This window comes from Cylas formicarius, unplaced genomic scaffold (genome assembly GCF_029955315.1).
Source record: "Cylas formicarius isolate icCylForm1 unplaced genomic scaffold, icCylForm1.1 PGA_scaffold_9__14_contigs__length_23061073, whole genome shotgun sequence".
In the NCBI taxonomy this organism is placed as follows: domain Eukaryota; kingdom Metazoa; phylum Arthropoda; class Insecta; order Coleoptera; family Brentidae; genus Cylas; species Cylas formicarius.
Window position 1 is genome coordinate 249,877 of NW_026844365.1, and position 21,472 is coordinate 271,348.

General features: G+C 43.5%; 1 protein-coding gene across 4 annotated transcripts in view; it reads right to left on the reverse strand.

The window, feature by feature from the left end:
• Positions 1-2,846: 2,846 nt before the first annotated feature.
• Positions 2,847-21,472, reverse strand: part of LOC132707507 (myocardin-related transcription factor A) — a 29,092-nt gene continuing 10,466 nt past the window's right edge. For 2 of the 4 annotated variants that reach the window (XM_060679396.1, XM_060679395.1), the window contains exons 2-4: positions 9,216-9,428; positions 7,745-7,810; positions 2,847-5,822 (exon numbers count right to left, since the gene is read on the reverse strand). In XM_060679396.1, coding sequence (XP_060535379.1) covers positions 3,454-5,822; positions 7,745-7,810; positions 9,216-9,321 — 2,541 coding nt within the window. In that variant the 5' untranslated portion in view covers positions 9,322-9,428 and the 3' untranslated portion in view covers positions 2,847-3,453. Of the gene's footprint in view, positions 5,823-7,744; positions 7,811-9,215; positions 9,429-9,509; positions 9,665-10,004; positions 10,420-21,472 lie in introns of those variants that run through there. The other 2 variants (XM_060679397.1, XM_060679398.1) reach the window with 2 other exon arrangements.

A 21,472-nucleotide genomic window follows, 5' to 3' on the forward strand; every position in this document is an offset into this window, starting at 1 on the left:
GTCGCGGAGACATGGTGGCCTGAAGCTGGAATATGTCGCATTTCTAGAGGAGTCATGTACTACTGAGGGAATAATGACAGAAACCATAGAAAAGGAGTGGGAACAGTTCTGACTGAAAAGCTGTGCAGATCCGTAATAAATTTTCTCCACATCTTTCACAGGATCATATTACTTCAATTATACGCCAAACCAATCAACATCAATATCATCCGGGTGCATGCGCCCGCAAGAGATTCGGCAGACTATCAGATCGAAGCGTTTTACGAGGAATTGAAACAAGTACTCAAACAGCTAAAAAATCATGATATGAACCTAACAAGAAGGAAGATTTGAGGGATTAGTGGGCCCTTATAGACTGGGGATACGCAATGATCATGGCGCAACCAGATCGATTACATACTAATCAATAAACGTTTCGGCACTTATCCGGGTGCCGACGTTTCCTCGGATCATGTTCTGTTGATGGCGGTAATTCAGACCGAGATCATGACCATCAAAATCCATATACCACAGCGTAAGGTAGATGATGACTATGGATCCACAGATGATAGAGGAAGCTAATATGGATGATGTATGGGGAGGAATGGAATATGCCTTGCCCAATGTTGCACAGGCAGAATATACAAAGATCACAAAAAGAAGAACGGAGAAAGTAGAAAAATCAAGGGAATGGAGATAAAAGAATGCAGAAAGTTATGAGAACAAAGATAAGGATAGCTAACAATGAGTGGCTGAAACGACAGTGTGAAGAACTGGAGCACTTACAAGAAACACGCGAAAGATTTAACCTACATAGAAAGATAAAAGAGACGGTTGGAACATATAGAAAGTCGCTAATGTAGAAAATGACCAGGGAGCGTTAGCCCAGAATGACCAACAGCGTAAAATCATATGGGGAAATTACATTAGCAACCTTTTTGCCGATGAAAAGCCAACTATTGTGGACGACAAACATCTCTCTAGACCTCCCATCATAAAAAAGGAGATTATAAGAGCAATCAACACATCGACAGAAGGAAGGCGATTGGACCAGTAGTATCACGGTTCTTCGGAACATATTGAAGCATTAAAATGTGGAAATGTGCATTTGAAATGTGGAGCTACAGACGTATACTGAATATACTTACCATGGACGGCAAGAAAAATAAACTATGAGATCTTGAAAATGATCAATACACCACCGTGAATTGCTGAACTCAATCAAACGCCGACAAACAGCATATGTAACGAAAGATACCAATTCCTACAGTTGCTTGATTGAAGGAAAGAGCGGAATCGACAGGAAGAGGATGTCTTGGCTTCGCAACATTAGACAGACTAATACATACAACAAGGAATAAAGAAGAGCGGACAAATGTGATCGGAAACATCCATTAATGGATATGCAGCAGAAGAAGAACAACGTCTTAACAGTATTCCTAGGTATACGGACCTACACAGACACCGTGTGATTTGGTTGAAATTTGGTAACGTAATTGATATCGGTATATAGCAAATATTTACGACCGTACGCTGCTGCATTTTTGTGATTTACTGTGAAAAGGCCGCTAAAAGTGACTCTTGAGTTGTTTTACTACCTTGCTTCTTTGAAAATCACCACGATCATATATTTTGTAGCCTTTTATTGTACACCCCGTATATAGGTACCAAGCATTTCCGAACCTATGTTTAATTGAAATTTTTTCTTCTTTTGGATGCGGAATCTTCAACTGATCGTGTATTGAAACACCCTGTATGTAATAAAACGACAAATATAGGCAAGAAAATTGTCGGGAAGTATAAAGAAATGAAATGGAGTAACGAACGCCAAGTATTGAGTGAAAAAAGCTTTGCTTTGCTTTGTTTAGCTCCATATGCACTTTTTAGAAGAGGGAGGTCTCGAATAAATTGCCGCTAAACGCTCAGTGCATTTTATATGCATCGCCAGGCATATTTTTTGTAGCATTTTGTACGATGATATGGTCAACATACCATACTAAACTCATGCTCGCGGCATGCGTTTTTAGATCGATATACCGCGGAGAAACGCACTTTTTGTTTCTATTTAACTAATTCTCCACCTTCATCTTACCTTTTAATTAATGAATGAATTAATAAATACGCAGCTCTTATTTGTTTCGACTTGCACGTTTTATAGTATGCTCCGTGCATACTATACTCAACTTATACCTACAGGTACATTGCATATGGTTGTTGTAGAACGACATTTCGAATAATATGCCTCTTAATTCTCAATGCATAATATACTAAACTTGTGCTCGCGGCATAACCTCTCGAAGACTGATACGCATTGGACAAGTGAATGAAATAATATGCAGCTTTTGTTTGCGTCGATATGCACGTTTTAAGAAAACGAAATTTTGAATATGCCCCTTAATGATCAGTGCATACTATATTTAACTCGTACTGGCGGCGAAGATGAATGACTGCGAATGCATTAATATGCAGTCTATGTTTGCGTCGATATGCACGTTTCGGGAGGACCTAATTTCCTCTTAAATTAATGCATGAATTAATAAATACGCAGCTTTTGTTTGCGTCGATATTTACGTTTTAAAAGAACGCAAATATGCCGATTAATGCTCATTGTATTCGTACTGGGGGTATAACTGCTTGTGCCGCTGTGTATTACGGCAAGTTTTTATTTCTATGTATTTTTTTTTAATTATATGCAGTTTGCCATTAAAATACCTATCCCACGTGGAGGTGATGTACCTTTAGGCCAGCCAGAACATTTGGTTCAAATATCAATATTTTAAAATCAAAATTTTCCTTCTGCGGGTGCTCGTCACCACCTCTATCTACAGTTTCGCGTGAAGGTAAACGACTCAAACGACGTATCCATTTTAAATAACATTTTATTTATTGACCGATCCGGCCGGAACAGCAATAACCATCGCGATATAATAAGTATACGTAATATCCAAAAAAAAAAAATTAATGCTCTTTATACAATAGTATTAGGCGAAAAAAAATCTATTAGCGGAAGTGCCCGGGGGCCGGGCGCGAGGGGAGCGGACAGAGAGCCCGTCGATCGTTACGAATTACCCTAAACTACTCCCCTAGCTAGTTAAATTATTGCGTATAAAAAATTTGGTCCGAAAACAGTTGGCGTGACGGCTTTTTCGTTTCAGTTTGAGCGGACGTCGTCGTACAACCGTCGATTTAAAGTTAACCGCGACGCCCCGCCGCCACTCCCTCGATTAAGTACGTTAACGTGACTAGGAATGCCGACGGGCCCCGCCCACCACCGGGTCCCCGACTCGCGCCACCGAATTACTTACTTAACCTAAGCGCGCGCGCGCGCGCACTCACACACGCACACGCGCGGGGCTAGTCCGCGGCCGCCCTGGTCCCGTCCGGCGCGATGGCGGCCATTTTCCCGTAACTAACTCGCGTTCGTGGAATCGTGGAATGTCAATTGTTGCCGGCACCGTCGCGGCCGGCCACGCCCTACGTCGCGTAGTCGATCTTGTCCCACGAAATGGAGGCCGCGAGGTCCGCCGTCGACCGAAACTCCTCGAGGTTGAACGGGTCGAAGGGGTCCTGCGAGACGGCGAGCAGAGGGTCGTAGCCGCCCAAATCGGCGCCGCCGCCGCCGCCACCGCCCCCGTAGTTGTTGTTACCGCCGCCCGGCAAGAGCGACTCCAGCCAATCGTCGGTGTCCATGGGCACGACGTCGCAGACCTGCGCCGCCTGCACGTTGTTGTTGTCCGCGGGCGCCATCTCCATGACGAACTGCGAAAAGTCCATGCCGTCCAGGTTGTCGAGCGTGTCCAAGATGTCGGCCGGATCGATGCCGAGCCCGTTCACGTCTATCGCGTCCGCGTCCGTCGGGTACTCGGGCTCCTGCTGCTTGATCAGTTGGGGCGTGGCCGGGTCGTTGGCCGCGCTCGGCGGCAATTCCCCGTTCTTGATCAGTATCTCGAGCACGTCGTCCACGATCTGGCTCTTCACGCTGTCCTTCTTGTCCTTCTCCGTCGGTTCCGCCTTCACGTCCGGCAGAGGCGTCGCGCCGTCGCTCAAGAAGTTCGGCAGCGAGTTGGTGCGCGCGTGATGGTAGTGCCCGTTCGCCACCTTCGCCTTGCCCTGCATCAGCTGGTTGAACATCATCGCCGCGTCAGTGCCGTTCAGCACCAGACCAGCGAGGTTCTTCTGGTTCTGGAACGCGACGTGCTGCTGCTGCTGCAACCGTTGCTGCTCCTCGTCGACGCGCGCCGCCTGCCGCGACTGCAGCGCCTGCAGCTGCCTCATTTGCAGCGCGAGATTCTGCTGCTGCTGCTGTTGCTGCTGTCGCGCCTGCAGGTGTTTCTGGAGCGCGACCATCTGCGCCTTGGGCTCGATCCGCGTGGCCGCCTGCAGCTTCAGCTGGCTCAGCGTCAGTTCCCGTTGCAGCTCCTCGATCTGGCGCTGCTGCTCCCTGACGATGTCCTCGTTGGTTTTGGCGTCCTGCGACGGTGCCGGACTCGCGGCCTCGCCCACTTCCATCAGATCGGTCGACGACGGCTCCTCCTTGAGGGAGTCGTGGGGCGAGCCGAGGTCTTGGAACGGCGGCGAATTGTGGCTGTGGTCCATGCTCGACGAGTCTACGGTGTGGCCGAGGTTGTTGTCCGGCGAGGCGGCGAACGGTTTCAGGCGCTCGATCAGCTGCGGCTTCGAGCCGGACACGGGCAAGCTGCGACGTTTCAGTTCCGCTTTGAGGTCGCTGACCTTCATGTCTTCCAGGCGGACGGAGATGCGGCCCGGCGCGACGGAACACTCCGAAGACGTCGACGGCGCGGGAGACGGTTGCTGCTGCTGCTGCTGCTGCTGCGCGTTGGGGTTCGACGCCTGCGGTTCTGTCTTCTGCGACGCGGGCAAGATGATCTGCGGGTACTTGTGCTGGAGCTGCAGCTGGAACTGGAGCAGCAACGTCTGCTGCTTCAGCAGGAGATCGTACGAGCTCTCGCCCGACTGCGCGCCGCCCGCGGGACTCTTCTGTGCGCTCGGCGGCCCTTTGTACTCGTGGAACTTGATGGTGCGCGCCTTCGGCACCGACTTGGACTTGGACTTTTTGCGGTTGTTTTTGTCTTTGCCGGGCGCGTCGCACTTGGGTCGCGACGCGAGCGCTATCGGCGGCGGCGGCGGGGGCGGAGGCGCCGGGGTCGCGGGCTGCGACACGATTGACGGCACCGGACTGGCGACCGACGAGAGAGGGCTCAGGGTCGACGTAGACGACACGAGGGACGCGGGGCTCGAGCCCTGAGGCAGCACCGATCGACACAAGTCCGCCGCGAACACTATCTCGTTGCCCTCCTGTTTCAGTACCGGCGTGACGACGACGGTACCGTCGGCGGGCTGCAGCAGCGACACCACGATGCCCGCGGACTTGGCCGCCGTCTCCAGCACGTCGCTAGGCCCCGGACTCACGTTATCGCCGCCCTCCGAGCTCTGCGAGTCTTCCTCGGGGTTGACGTAGTTCTGCGGGTGTTGGGGCCGGTTCAGCTGGCCCTCGCTGGTCGCCTTGTACGGAATCCGACCGGTTTTCACGGCCTGCTCGATCGGCTCCTCCGTATGGAGGATGTTCTTTTGGATGAGCTCGAGCGGACCCGGCCGGTGCGACAGTTGGTCGTTGAGCTGGTCGGCGAGGCGCGCTTTTTTGAGCATGCGCTGTCGCTCGGCGAGGCTCGGGTCCGCGTGGTTCGCGTCCGCCTCGAGGATGTGGCGGCGCTCGAGCTCCTGCCGTGGCGGCCTCTGCTGGATCTTCGCCTTGAGCATGTCGCCGGTCTTGGCCCGCTCCAGCTGGCGCCGCTGGCCGTGGTACACGGCCGGAGTCTTGTGCGCTGAAACGAACGGCCGCGTTTGCGTGAATCCATAGAGGTGCAAGTAATAATTAAACAATATTTTTTTTTAAAAAATTGTAAATTATTCTTTAGGGTTTAAAATAAGTTTTAAATATGTCAATTTTCCATAAAGGTAGATTTATGCGAATCCCTTTTAAAAAGTATATATACGAGTTGCAGGTAATAATTAAATATTAACAAATGAATAATAAAAAATTAAAAAAAAAATCTAAATTATTCTTTAGAGCTCAAAATAAGTTTTAAAATTATTAATTTTAGATTTTTTTTAGATTATATTTAGATTTTAGATTTATCTCTATCCCTTTTGAAGTGCATGCAACAAATAAATAATAACAAAAGAATAAACAAAATTGTAGATCATTCTTTAGAGTTCAAAATAAGTTTTAAAAATATCCATTTGAAAAGTATATATAGGAGGTGCAAGTAATAATGAAATATTAACAAATGAATAACAAAAAATTAAAAAAATGGTAAATTATTCGTTAGAGTAACAAATAATTCAAAACATATCCGTTTCCAATGAAAAGGGGTTTTATGCGAATCCCCTTTCAAAAGCATACATACGAAATTCGTCCAAAATTGTAAGTAACAATTATACAGTGTGTTTCATAATAAGATGCTGAACCTTGGATGGTTTCAAGAAAAAATATTTATATTTTCGATATACAGAGTTGAAATTTAAAAAGAAATACTTCTTTCTGTCTGGGGTAAACTGGGGTCTGACAAGCAATATTTTTATTTTTAATTTTCAATACATTGATGTAAACTTTTTTTTTGTTTAATCGTCATAGAATCACGTCCTTAAGGATCTCCATTTTATTAAGAAACAGAAATAAATACCTAAAAAAAATTGTATATAATCTCTCTTAGTTTCGTTTGTGTTACAGCAAAGTGTTTTTTAAAGGTTATATGAAGCAAATTTTCTAGCTCCGGTCAACAAAGCAAAAATTGGAGTGGAGCGGAAAGGGTGGGGGGAGGCAGGGATCGCGACCACTGATGCGCGTCAAATTACACGCTTCCCCCCTTTCAAAGCAAGGAAAACACCAATATCCGGTCGCATAATATTAAAAATAACCGAGAAAGGAAATCTAGCGTGAGACTTTTTTCTTAATTAAAATTTTAGAGCCCGCCCCACTTAGATTATTCGATATTTTTCATTGAAAATAAAAAAAAAATCTCGTTTGCAATTAAAAGCCCAACTTAGACAAAATTATATTTTTTTATGTCTTTATCATAAGGGATTTCAAAACATCCCTTATGATAAACTGGACGAGCTATGCTATATAATATATATATATATATATATATATATATATATATATATATATATATATATATATATATATATATATATATATATATATATATATATATATATTTATTTATTAATTTATTTATTTCCAGCTGCAACTTTACAAGAGCTTTTCGCGTTTTTCCTTCGTGTTTCTTCGTGTTGCTGATATTTTCTGAACCAATTGTATTAGAAACAGAGAGTGAATATTTAAAATATGCTTCTAATACTTTCATACTTTCCGAACAGCCCCCGTATTTATAAAATGTAGAAATCGCCAGGCTCTTCGACCGAATTTCACGCGATGTGACTCAGACCGGCGCCGATTTCGGCGGCCTCGCTTGCGTAACCTCAAGTACGGCCACCTGGTCGACTCTTTCACCCCCCGGGACGGCCCCGACCGCCCGGTGCCGCGGATTGAAGTCGTCGCCCGCCCTCCCCGTGACGTCGCATTACGCGACACCAAATCCGGGGATCCGGGAGGTCCGAACGGCGACATCTGCCGACTTTGGGGATGGTTTTTCGGGCCCTCCGTCTACTCTTACAGTCGGGGGCCGCTCGTAAAGTAATGCGAGCGAGAACGAAACGGAAAATCTCGGAATATACTCACGAGGCATGATTCCCTGAGCGACTAGCTGATCGAAGGGCCTCCGCAACAGCAACTTGACCTTCAGGGCTGCAACAAACGAAACGGATATCACCAGGGGCCGATCCGGGCGCGACCATGCTGCCGTCCCGCGCACTACATTCAAAAACCGAACGGAAATTTCGCGTGAAAAAACAAAAAAAAAACAAAAACCGTCGATATTGGCGCGCTACGCGTCGAGAAGGAAGACAATGGCGGGCGAGCAAAAGATTTCGTTTTTCTTCGCGCGGACTTTAGTGTCACGGACGACCGGCCTGGCGCGCGACATAGTGGGGCGAACGCGTGCAGTTTTTTCATCAGAAGCGGGATACCTTCGTCGCATCGGCAACGCCGCACAATGGTACAGAGTTTAGAAAAGTTTTTTATGTTGACCTATACCCATTAACATTTTTTTTTTAATTTTTTTTTCGCCCTAGCAGTGCGTATTTCTATTAATTTTGAAATTTTGTTAAAATGAATTGCCGCCAATGATTCCTGTTAAAGTCTGTAAAGTGATAAATACATATTGTTTTACTACGACAGTCTGTGATATTTTTCAAATACTTTTTTACTTTAGTGAGGATGTTTGTGGATTTTAGTAAATATCTCTCAAACAATTGAGAATTTTAACACAACAATTTAACCATTTTGCATTAAATATTGAAATAAAATACAGGATGAGCCATTTAAAAATACTAAGAAAAGCTGATTTAAAAGAAGCCATTTTGTATCAAAATTTTGAACACCCTGTATAAAATAAGAAAAACCTGTTTATTGTCACATTAGACTTTTAGCGCTACTATTCACACAAAACATATCTAGATTTTTTTCTATTTTTTTCAAGCGTTCATACGAGAGAACACCAAAAGCAACCTAAACGTGTCATTAAAAAATATAAACGATGTCAGACGGTATATTTAAAAATATTTTTTAAATATGCATCAATCCACATCCCACAACTTTTGTAATAAACTTTGTTTTTAATATTGGCAAAAAGGACGCTATAAATGACCCACGCTCTAACGCAGGACCCTGCACATAAGGAGTTGAGTATCCTCTAACCCAGTGGTAGCCAACTTCTTCCAATTAATTTTGGAATAAACGGTGGGTTACCTACACGGAAGCCACATGACTATTAGATTTTTTTGTGGAATTTTGAAGCTTCTCTGATTTTTGCAGCTTGTATTTTTTAAATTAAAATTGTTGTGAGAGCTACCAGAGTTGCCTGCGCGAGCTACCAGTAGCTCGCGATCGACAGGTTGGCGACCGCTGCTCTAACAGTTAGAGAAACATTTTCATCCGCCTTGATACACAGTGATCATAATTTCTTTTAATTTTATGGTCTCAATATTTCTTCTGAATATGAATGTATCTCTATTTAAGGGCGATATGGTTTGCGAGATTTCACTAGTGACGCTTAGAACGGCTTTTCTTGTAGACCCCGGAAGACACTCACACTCTTTGTTCTGATCCATCAGGATCGGGGAGGTGTCGATGACCGCCTTGGGCGGCGAGTCGCGCGCGGGAGACTGGCCGCCGCCCGCGCTGCCGCCCCCCTCCATCTTGTCCCTGAACCAGTCCGGGTAGATGGCCGAGATTGTATCGACCAAGTCTTTGTCCAGCTCCAGCTGCCAGTAGCCGGAGCTCGGTTCAGTGCGATGACTCGATTCTGCAAAAAGGGAAGGAAAAATGTCAAAACCCTACCCCTCTACCTACTCGAGCTTAAATTTAACGTATTTAAAATTAATACTTTAAGATTCCACGAGGGTTAACTGCTCAGAGAAACCTGGCCGGTGAGGTTATGTTGTGAACCGCGGCGCAGCTACGTCTGGGCGTGGCTACGACGGGAAGAAGATGGCCACGCCCGTATAATACTCGGACCCGTCCGCCATCGCGGGAGACGAAATTTCTACGCAAAGTGAATCGTTCCCGATTGCGTCATCGACGACGGGACCCGTGGGAATAAATTTAACGCGTTTCTCTCGAAACCTGCGTGCAATATTTATGGCGGAGCGACGCCGACGCCGCCGGCGTCGCCCACTCGCGCGCATACCGCCTTATTTTTCAAAACAAAACCGTTCGGGATTTTATTATGCAAACACGAAAAACATCTCGGCTTGGAATTAAATGACTAATTTGCTCGGAAAAACGAGTCCGTTTACGCGGTGAGGGGTGTATAATTAATTTCTGCGCAAAACCAGCACACCCTGTATAAAATATATAAAAAATACTCCCAAATACTAACCAAAACTTTGAATTTTCAGTCAAGCTCTGAAGAAGTCAAGAGGATGATTGGCGAAACGTCAGCAATTCGACTGAGCAAAAACCGACGCAGGAGGAATCCAGAAGTTTTGTAAAAAGCATTACAGTAGCCTGTGGAAGTTTCTTTGAAAAAAAAATTATCCTTGTTACACTAGCTTACTTAGAGTAACAACCCGCACTCAAGCAAACGGTATTTATTATTATAAAAGTGGGTAGGAACAGTTTGTTGGGATGAAAACAGAATTTAAACGGTTATACGCGGTAAAATCTCTGTATCAACTCGTTGCCGACTGACACTCGCGTCAGTACTGACACAGCGGTCAGGGCCTACGATGGTACGTCCAGGTGGGCCTACTATGCGTGTTCGTTACATCCTTAAATATTTGGCTTTTACCGACTTAATTTTAGTTGTAATTTAATGTTTTTCGAGAGTGATAGTGTTCAGAGACTTTTAGATTGTGACTTTTGTATAAAATAAAGTTAATTACTTTGCAACACGTTCGGTAAACTTTTTAACTCACTCGTTTATTAAACACTCGTTCCGCTCGTGTCAAATAAACTCGTAAAATAAATGCCGTTTACCTCACTTGTTGCATAATATACTATTAATATATTGTTTATTACAATAATAAGTGAGCTAACGAGAAGGGTCAAGATTTAAACTGCCTTCCAGATACCTAAGAAATATTAAATAATCTGTGACAATTAAGTCACAATTTGTAAATATAATCTAAATTGTATTTCTCAACATAACCCCCCATAATTAATTCTCCTCACCCCTCCCCCTTAGCTCATTATTTTTATTTATTACCAATTTGAAAAATGTCACTATGGTTTTTTCAGAAGGTATTTTTTTTGTCAAATTAACCAAATGCCAACCGCCATCTTGTAAATGACATTTTTTTGAGAATATCAGAGAGCGTCAAACCGCAGATATCAATTTTCACTGTGCGATATCTTAAAAATTCAGGCACTTAACAAATCTCGTAGCGATTTTCAACGAACAAGTGGAAACCGATTGAAAAAAAATGGCCGCCGAGGTCGGATCGAGTACGTTTTCGACGGACCTCAGGAGACGGCGTCCAATACCGCTCCGTTCCGAAGTTATCGCGTTTCAAAGACTTGCGGTCCGTCCTATCCATATAACCTGTTATTTAGAAAGTGCCCGGATACCGAACCTCGTGGCACACCGCACGCCTCCGAACGCGGAACCGTCGTCGACGCCAATGACGCGCGTAGGACGCACGTGAACGGATTTTTTTTTTAATCGGCATCGACCCACGGGGCGGTAAATATCCTTAATTTCTTAATTTCCGACTGCGGAAAAGTTGTCCAGATGTCAAGATTCAAAAATCTTATCTCATTCGATCTTAGATTCGTCTCTATGATTAAACTTCACAGCTTTGATGGAGGCTCGTTAGTATAGTTCGTTCTCGATGGACCTCTATATAGATCTGTATTGGTAGACTATCCTTCTGCGCCTAGTACTAAAATTGTTGCCCTAATAAGCTTTTGCTCAAATGTGACTCCTAAATAATTTGTTTCATTAGAAAATTGTAGCTTGCTTCATATACTTCACGCGGTTTCAGTTATATCTATAAGCAGTCATAGGACTTAGTAGCACCTCTAGCGCTGCGTCGGGCATTGTAGTCAAAGCTCCAGTAATGCACAGACTCGCTACTCAGCAACCTTGTCGTCTCCACGTTCACGACTTACTTTTAGTACAATTCTTACCCTAAGTGTGATTCTTTAAATGTGCCCTTTCCAGGTAAACTGTTGATCAAAGGTCACTCATATCTATCGAGAAGTATTTACTTTGCTTCCTTGCAAAAAAGCTGGACCTGGATATGTAACTTCCAAATACTTTGCTTCTTTGAAAAAATGTAGGCTTTCTTTATATACCGTACGCGGTTTAGAAGCAGTCACGGAAATTCGTCTGCCCTGTAAAATTTGTGATGCTTGTTTTTATATCCACCAATTATTGGGAACTGCTTCACCTTGTATGTAGACTGTTTGGTGCAACATTGAGTAGAACCTCCATTGCTGCATCAGGGGTTATATTCATAACTCCAGTAACACGCAACCTTGCCTTCTCATAGTTTTTCCTTCCCCACATCCTTCTGCACCTTACTAGTAAAATTGGTACCCTAAGTGTGAACCTTTCCAGTAAGCAATCCTTTGGTTCCATGACCAAATGTAGCATTTCTTCAATGGTTTCAGTTCTATAAGCACTCGCTCGTAAATGTAACAACCGTCGTTATCCAGATGTCGCTCCGCCTCGTAAGAAAATTGCCTTGGTCCAGATAACGTGGTGTAAAGACCTCTCTATAAACGGGAATTCCGAACGAAGGCAGCGCCGCCTGGCGGGTCTAAAAATAGATCGGGCGTGCGCGCTTTAAGTGAAAAATTCCCGACCATAAAATCTCGCCGGGATTCGTCGCCGTAAGGGGGCCCGTACGCGGACCGCATCGTCCGCGGAGCTAGCGGACGAAAGGTCGCGAGAGCCGCGACGCGCCCGACAGAACCGCGCGTTGCGGGCTCCTTTAGGTTTTCCAATTTGTTTTGATTATTAGAGTCGGTGCGGCGCGGCGCGGCTGCTGCAATCGGAGTTTCGTAATCGGGCCTCTCGTTCTTTTTTTTTCTCGCGCTACATTGACTGAATTCCGACACGAAAATTGCTTTATAAGCGCGACTCGCCGCCTTCGTCCGCGCTATTTTTAAGCGTTCCCGTAAAGCTACGAGTCGAAAGAAAAGCGGAATGGATTGCGTGCTGCGATGCGGTGCAATATGCTTTCGTTTATTCGGCAAACTAAAAGAATGAAACCTCGTATTGACATGTCGGCGTATGTACAGCCTTAGTCGGCGTGGAGATGGCCTCCGATCACTGCGATACCACAGACGAAACGCACGTCGGGATCGGCGATATGGCCGTTCAAAGGGAAACGCGCACCATCTGCGCCGAATATTTACTTATTTTTGGGGTCGTCAGTCGCGAGCGGCGGCGACCCAGAAATAATTGCCAAACCGCTCGTTTTGCGGCCATTTTTATATACCCGCATTACGACACATACGCACTCTTGTTGTGATTCCTTGACGGCGGCGGCGGAGACGGCGGCGGCGGCAGATGTTCGCCCGAGCGGGCCAGTGCCGTGGGTCGGCCTTTCCGGCAACAGAAAATCGACGCGTCGCGAGTCGGGAAGTCAGTACGGCCGTGTCGCGCGCCAATGGCGTCCGTTTCTTTTCGCTATTAACGGACCGGGCATCAATTAGCGTTCTGATATTTGTGTCGGCACGAGCCGCGGAAATTTTTACGGTCCTTACAAATGCCGCTTGTTTGCCGGGATTTTCGGGACTATTTACGTCGATATCGAGATGATCGTTTATCGACATTTCGGTGCATGTCGATCCGATATCGACATGAACGCACGCAATATCGACGGTATCGATGTCGTATCGATATTATCGATACGCCAGATTTTGCTTGTATTTTTTAATTGATACGCACCTTGCTCGATTTAAACGTAGTTCGGGATTGCGGTCGGAACCGAAATTTCACATCTTGGACGGTCTCCAAAGCGTATCACCGGAACGAAATCCACGACAAAGTAGTGTTTTTGAGAACGCGCATCTTTGTTTATTTTAACTAATAGGCAAGGCCGGACGGTTTGTTTAATCCGATATCGCCGACGCTGCCGCTCGCGTCGACCAAAACAAAGTTTTTTTTTTTAATTTGGAAAATTCAGTGGAAATAACGCGAAAATTATGGGAATATAAATAAACCATTTCACGATGAGTCATCGGCGGCGCGGATTTTTCCGAATTAAGCGCGAATAATAAAAAGTTTATTGTGTGGTTCACAAAGAGGAATGGGGGCCATAAATTATATTGATCAGAAGATCAATTTCATTGTTTGATAAACATGCTCCTTTTGTCGTTTCTAAGATCATCAAAACCTGTGCTCCTGGATTAACACGTGCTATTCGTGAAATGATGGAAATATAAAAAATCCAAATCTATCGCTGACTACACTGCTTACAAGTACAGAACGTAAAGAAAAATCGGCATATTTGTCTTACAATTTAGATTCTAGGAATTCTAAACAGATATGGGAAACATTAAATATGTTTAAAATTTGTGACCGACCTACTTTGGAAATACTACCTAACTTAAAAAATCCCAGTGATATTAATCTGTTTTTAGCAATATTAACAATTGCCCCGAAACTCGCAACTATTGACTCAATTAAAGCCATTATTTCAAACTTTAAGTCAAATTCTGCTGGTGTTGATTGTGTACCTGCTAGAATGCTTCAGATGACCCTCCATACTGCCGCGCCAAAGTTGTGGAGAAACTCATAAATGTACAAATTTATGATTATGTTATTTCTAATCATACTGTCACTAACAGTCAACCTGGATTTCCTAAAGGTTTTAGTACTTTTAGTCTACTTTTACACACCTGACATTTATACATACATCGAATATTGGAATGAATTTGCATCCATTTGCTGATGGCACTCATTTATTTTACTCCTTCGATCCTAAATTATTTGATATTGCTTCAATTTATATCGATTTGGATTTGCATAACTTCAACCTAATGCTAACAAATGCAGTGTAATGTTCTTTTCTCCTAAACCTAGCATTGAACAAGTATCCCAAATGTATTTATTAATTAACGGTGAACGTTTGAAAATTGTGAATTGTAATAAAAATCTTGGTTTTATATTTGATTATAGACTATGTATCTTTCTTGGTGAAAAAGTCTTATTTGGTTTTGATCCATTTATACAGGCATAGAACTGTCGTTAATTTCAGTTTATGGAAACTTTTAGCTCAATCACCTTTCGATTAAGAACTATGGTCCTCTATTACCCATGTTTTGATAGTATTAATAAATATAGGTTGCAAAAAATTCAAAACAGCTGTTGCAGATTTATTTTCGTCTTGCATAAATTTGATAAGATTTCCCACAAAATCCAGTTGACCCCTACAGAATCTCACTGCCACGATATCGTTTATCTTTGTTCCGCAGCTCATCTTCTTAAAAAGCCCTTTTAATTTTTAATTTTAAATTCAGTAAAATCACATTAAATTAATTTTTTTTTTAAATAATTCAGTTTTAAACTTCCAAACTTCTCAAATACTTTGATTTTCAATGTTACTCTTTTTATTTACTATTATTACTATTACATTCATCTATTATACTATATTTAATTTATCAATGTAATTACAACTTCATATTTAGTTGTCAATTTAAACATTTAAAAGTTTAAGTGGATCAGCTCGTGCTAGACTTCGCCCCTTCTCTACTGCATATTTGCATATAACAATATACAACAATAAAGGCAATTTATTATTATTACTATCTTTATTGGTTACTGAAGACTGCACCTTAAAAACATCGTCTCAGGAGAAAACAGTCAACGGAGTGATTTTTCCTGCATATCGATATTGTCGATACATTATCGATACGAGATACGGTACAAACTATTAGCAAGTTAGAAAATCGATAGGTAGCGTGTTCCGGGTCACAACCCCATTCCCGCGTGGGGGCGGAGAGGCGGGAGAGATTCGCGCGGAACTGGCACAATTAATGAAAGCGCATAATAACGATGTTATTATTATTTCGAAAACTTGTTAGGGAGTCGGACCGGTGAGCGACAACTTTTGCCAATTAGCCGTTTCGAATGGGGGGCGGCGGCGGCGGCGACCAATGGCAAGTTGGGACGATTATCGCACACGGTCGGTGTCGATCCGCTCGGTGGAACAACGAGCGACGACGGCGGCACGTTCGAAACGCCGGCATAAATTTAGAATACAAAAGAATGTAAGACGAGTCCGTCAGCACCGGGACATTATATTAGAACGGCCGTGAAATTTACCGAGGCGGAGACACGCGACCGCTTAAGCCGAACTTACGCCCGATTTGAATCCAATAGACGCGGCGATTTTGGAACGTTTTTTGACGGGCGTACGTGTTATTTATTAAACGCACGATTACACCGAGAAAAAAGAAAGCAACAAACCGTAGGGATTTTTATTATTATTCGGGATCCGCCCACCGAATAGTTACGACCCGCGTTAAATAACACTGGCGCGCGGTTGCTGGCATCGAGCAGCGGGCAATTATTTCCACCAAATCGCGTCTATTTATACGTGCGACTTCAAATATTATCGCGGCAGGATTTATTGTTTATTCGATGTCGGATAAACCGGCATTTTCGGACCCGCCGCGCACCTACTCCCCCGTATCACGGAAAAACGTCACGACCGACGAAAAAAAATTGCCTAATTATTTTTCTATTTATTTTCTGGGCCGCCTGTCAACTTTTTTTCCCATCGCGATTTGGGTCACGGGAATTCGACTAATTACACCATATACAAGTGGGCTGCGCGCAGCGGCCAGATAACAAACAAACCTTAAAAACGTAAATAGAAAATATTTTTAGATCCCCGCCTTCATGACCCATATGCCGCCGCGTAGTCCATATCTACGGATCCCGGCTCGGACCCTCCGTGGCTTTTTCCTGGTTACTGGGTGGTCCGCGGGCGACGACGGCCAAGTCGCCAAATTTTCAGCGAATAAAGCCCGTTAAACGAACGCAATCTCCGATAAATCGTTCATATAAGTCAACGTACATCATCAAAAGATCACGATAAGCAACTCTAAATACTTAAAAATCCTGGTGTAAATCAACGCAAATCTTTCGAACTGCAGTGCAAATTTAAACTAACAAAAAATTTGAATTATTATTTGAATAAACGTAAATCTTTCGAGATGTAGAACATGAATCAGGCATTTACATCTAGTTGAAGAATGCATAATTAAAACTAACAAAAAAATCATTGCTATATAATGCCAAAGCGCCAATAACTTACTATAAATAATCGCGAATCTTTGAAAATCTTGCAAATATTTTAAAATCATTTGTAAAACGTCGAAAAATCGTTGATAAAATATCGACGATAATGGATAAATTACTGTAAATCCTCACCATTCCTTATGTGAATCAAAAAATTAATGTTTACGAGCATGGGATATTTAAACTGGCATTGAAATATTCGCAAGCCCATGACATCATGATAAAATATGGAAAATCATTAAAATCTTTGAAAGCCGTTTCTAAAGTAAATCCTAGAAGAATGCTAAACCACAAGGCTTGTTTAAAATAAGAATTGCTAAATCAAGCGATAAATAAAGATAAATAAACCTTCGAACATCTTCTGTAAATTGTCGGTAAATTACTGATTGAACATAGTAAACCATAAAAAATCAAGATAAATTATAAATTGTCGAAAATCGTTTTCAAATTAACCAAGTTCAATTACACCAAGCCCAGACCAGACGACATATACATATACATTACAATAGAAAAGTCTGCCAGTGGAGATAATGGAAAATATGAAAGTATGGTTTGTTCATAGCTATAAAAAAGTGATCGATTACTTTTGAATGGTATTATCCAAGGGTGGTCATTAACATACAATGCAACAAGATTATTACCTAAAGTTAAAAACTTTTGAGTTGAGAAATTCTGTTTATTTATTATATTGCAAATAATATAGAACAAATAATAATTAGAACAGGCGATGATAGCGATAGTGAATAATTTTAAGTAATTTAAGTAGGTAATAAAAATAATTTGTAATTTTATTTTAGTTTTAGTATCTTTCCTAACAAAACCCCAAATAATTAAATTCTAAGCAAAGTACGGACCTGTTCGGCCGTATTTCATTCTTACAGCTTGCCCGGGTCTTTCCTTAATTCGTATCAGTTAGTCACTTTCTTATATCTATGAACAGACTTTACCCGACGAATGACGTTGAATCGGGCAACGTCGTTCATAATTAATTCATTGATCTAGCGCGGGACTCGAACGATATGAAAATAGAGCGATTATCATCTTGGCCGGTCGCGGGGTCCATACATTGTTGGCTATAAACAATTGGCACCATTATGCGTTATTTTTAGCGCAACCACCGGAGGGAGTATACAGCCCGGATCGCCAGATCCGAGCCCCGTTGCACACGAGAGGCGGCGGACTTGAACTTGAACTCGCTTAAATTTGGACGACCCGTGTTTATTTGCGAAGGTGCGATTGGTTCCGACCGGTATTATTAGCCTAGACAACACGATTCGCGTTACTCATTCCGCGCCGCCACTGGCGTCGATCGACGCGACCCTCGCAACGGGACGGAAACGGCGGGCCACAAATCCCCAATCGAAGGGAAGAAGAAACGCGACCTAACCAAATTTTAAAAAAAAATTCTTTAACGTTTGTGCGTGAGCGCGAACGTTTATTTTTTTTTTGTTTCGATTGCGTGCGTGACTCACGCTCGATCTTCATAAAACGCGATCGGTTTTTCTCCCAAACAATGGAAAATAGACGACCTCGGCGAAACGGACGACCAGCGGCCTGCGCGTTAGCCCGATCCGGCCCGCCTGGACTTATTTAACGAAAAACAAACGATTTTCGCGACATAAAAGCGGCCCGCCGGTTAGGTAACAACGCTATTGACTCGGGCGCGTCGTAAAACCTCCGACGAAATGGCGCAAATCATCCGGCTACCAGGATTTACGAGCAATTAAAACCCGTATAAATAGCCGGGATTGCTTTTTTTCCGGTGGCGTCAAAATATACGCGACGCGCACTACATTCGCGGAATTAACTACCAATCGATCGGGACAAGCCAGGATCTGCCCCATGTTACGCGTCGACCAATCGCGAGACGCGTGGGCGTGATATACTGCCGCCACGCCCACTTCTCTCCCTATCGCCTCTTAAGCATGGCCGAACTAGTCAACGGGAGGCCAATCGCGAAGTCAGTGGATCCACCTTTGGTTACCACCCGACCAAACTGACCAACCAATGACGTTAAAAGGAAAACAGTTGTAGCATGACTACCATGAAGATACAACGGCAGAATTTTTTGAAGAAGTATTCAAGGATTATGTTCTGGCTCCCAACTAACTCCCTCGCATAACTATCTGCCTCTGGTTTGGTATCGCCCGACAGATGGAAACGCACTCTCGCTAGGCCTTCGCAGTGACACAGTACGTGTGCGGCTGTATCCTCCTCTTCCTGGCAGAATCTACGTTCATCTGCGGTGGCCCGTCAGAAGATCTACCATTATTCTTACGGCTTTTCTTTCCAATCATACTGTTGGCTTCTTCAGAGCTTGACTGCGTGGTTAAGATTGTTGAAAGAATTTTAGTTTTATCGAATGAAATTTTATGTCCGCTTTCGCGATTGTGTTCGGCAACTGCCGATGAGTTTATTTGTCTTAAGGTTCTTTGATGTTCAATGGTGCCGACAATAGGTCGAAGGTTTGTGAATTTTGGGAGTCCGTAGAGACAAGGAATTTTAGACTCATGAAGGGTGACACATTTTTTCACGGAGTGTGATAGAGAAGAAGACTTAATGACAGATTTAAGGTTACGTTCCCTAGATGGCGTAGGATCTTTTATAAGTTGACGATATGATCCATCTTGAATCTTTTCCTGATATTCATTTGTGTTCATGACCAAGGTAGAATTTCCTTTATCTGCTTTTAGGATTACGATGTCGGGATTAGATTTGCAATATTAGATTTACGAGGTTTTGCTTTTTTAAAGTTTTTGCGGTTTCAAATCGAATTTCGTTGGCTGTTTGAGATGGCAGGAGGAATTCAGAAGTTTTCTAAAAAGTATTCCCCAGAATAATTTAATAGGACAACGCGTCATCTACTTAAGGGCCCAGAAGTGCCATTTTGCTAGACAAGATCTGAAGAAGCCAATAAGACGTCACTAAAGTCGACTCATCAACAATTGACGCAGAAGATTTCTACATAGTATTACAGTAAACTGTAGAAGTTTGTTTGGAAAAACGTTGTCTTTACTAGTAGGCGAGATGTTAATTTATCTCATAAGATCACTTTGAGCAGGTAGTTAAACAGTGGACGCGAACCCGATCAGAGACTGCGCGACTTTTCCGTTTGACAACCATTAAAATCGACGCGGTTTGGCTCGACGCTTACTATTTTCGTACGCAAAATGCAGCGGATCATCGCTCACTTAGTCGTCTCAAGGCGCGAACGCGGGGAAACTGCCCCGAGGTCGCGACTCGTACCTGCCAAACTAATAATCCGTAATCCGTCGCGCGTTTGTCATCGGCCGCGGCGACAAAACAACGCGATAAATCGCTCAAAGTGTCCTCAGACGCCGTTTATTTCGGTTAAACGGTTCGAAAAAAAGGAAAGGAACGTTACGCGGAAACACGTAAACACGTCCATCGAGGGGCGGTGCGTCACACCACGCCACGCCCTAAGCCAAAACGGGAAATAAAAAAAGTGAAAGTCGTACAAACCATACACTCAAAATAATTTTGAAAACATTGGCACCGTACGGCGCACACACCACAAAACACAAACCATAATCACAATTGAAAATCGAAAGAACAACGCAACACAAATAGTTGCGGTCAGATTGGAACTCTGATGGGGTAGCACTATTGTCTAATAAGAGACAATTGGAGAACTCATTTACACTGCCAGATAGGCAGTCAAATAAGAAAAATTTATGAAAAACAACAGTGAAAAACGTACAAAATCAATTTAGCCACCATATACTCTAAACCGAGAAAATATTATTTCAACGTCAACTAAAAAGCTTCACCAATTATGAAAAGTCCACATTGCCTGGCCCATTACACAGCGTAGAATGTAAAGAAATTACAGAGAAATTTTGGTGTTGTTGGCTGCTGTCTTCTATAAAGAAAGGTGGACGAGTGTATCACAAAGAGGTGGCAACAAAAGTCACATGAATATATTATAACACTGTACGCTTTCGTAGCAATTACCTGCTCCGACTTTGAAGGAGTTCAAATTGGAATTTGCACCTGTTTTAAACTTATATAATTCCATTTAGTATGCAGATAACTAACAATTATACAGCTTCTTTCACCGGGGGGCTGGTATTGGTATTGGTATTGGTATTAAAGGGGGGCGCCCTCGCGGGCGTCCAAGCACTTAGGCCACCAGATGGGCCCGTTGTGCCCCCAGGCCGCTCTAGAGGGCGTCCAGAATGCCGCCCCTCCTGTAGAAGGTCAGCAACTCCTTTAGCCCAATACCGTGCACTGAGTCCGGATCAATCAGGGCCGTTCCGAAGACACCGGGGGGCTGACCCCAAATACTAAATCCCATGCCATCAAGACTGTAATGTTGGCAATTGGACACACAGAACTCAGTAAGTAAATCACAAATTTTTTTTGGACTGCTAACTTCCGACTCCGACTCCTGTAGCGGTCGACTCGGATTTTTGGGTATTCACGTCATGTGTGGATTCTACTTGAAAAATCGTGTGATACTTTCATTGGGTTTGGCTCTATTGCAATTTGCGTATTGTAGAGCACCTTTTCCGCTTACTTGAGAAAAGGGGGCTTAAATGGTCTTCCAACAAAATTGAGACCAA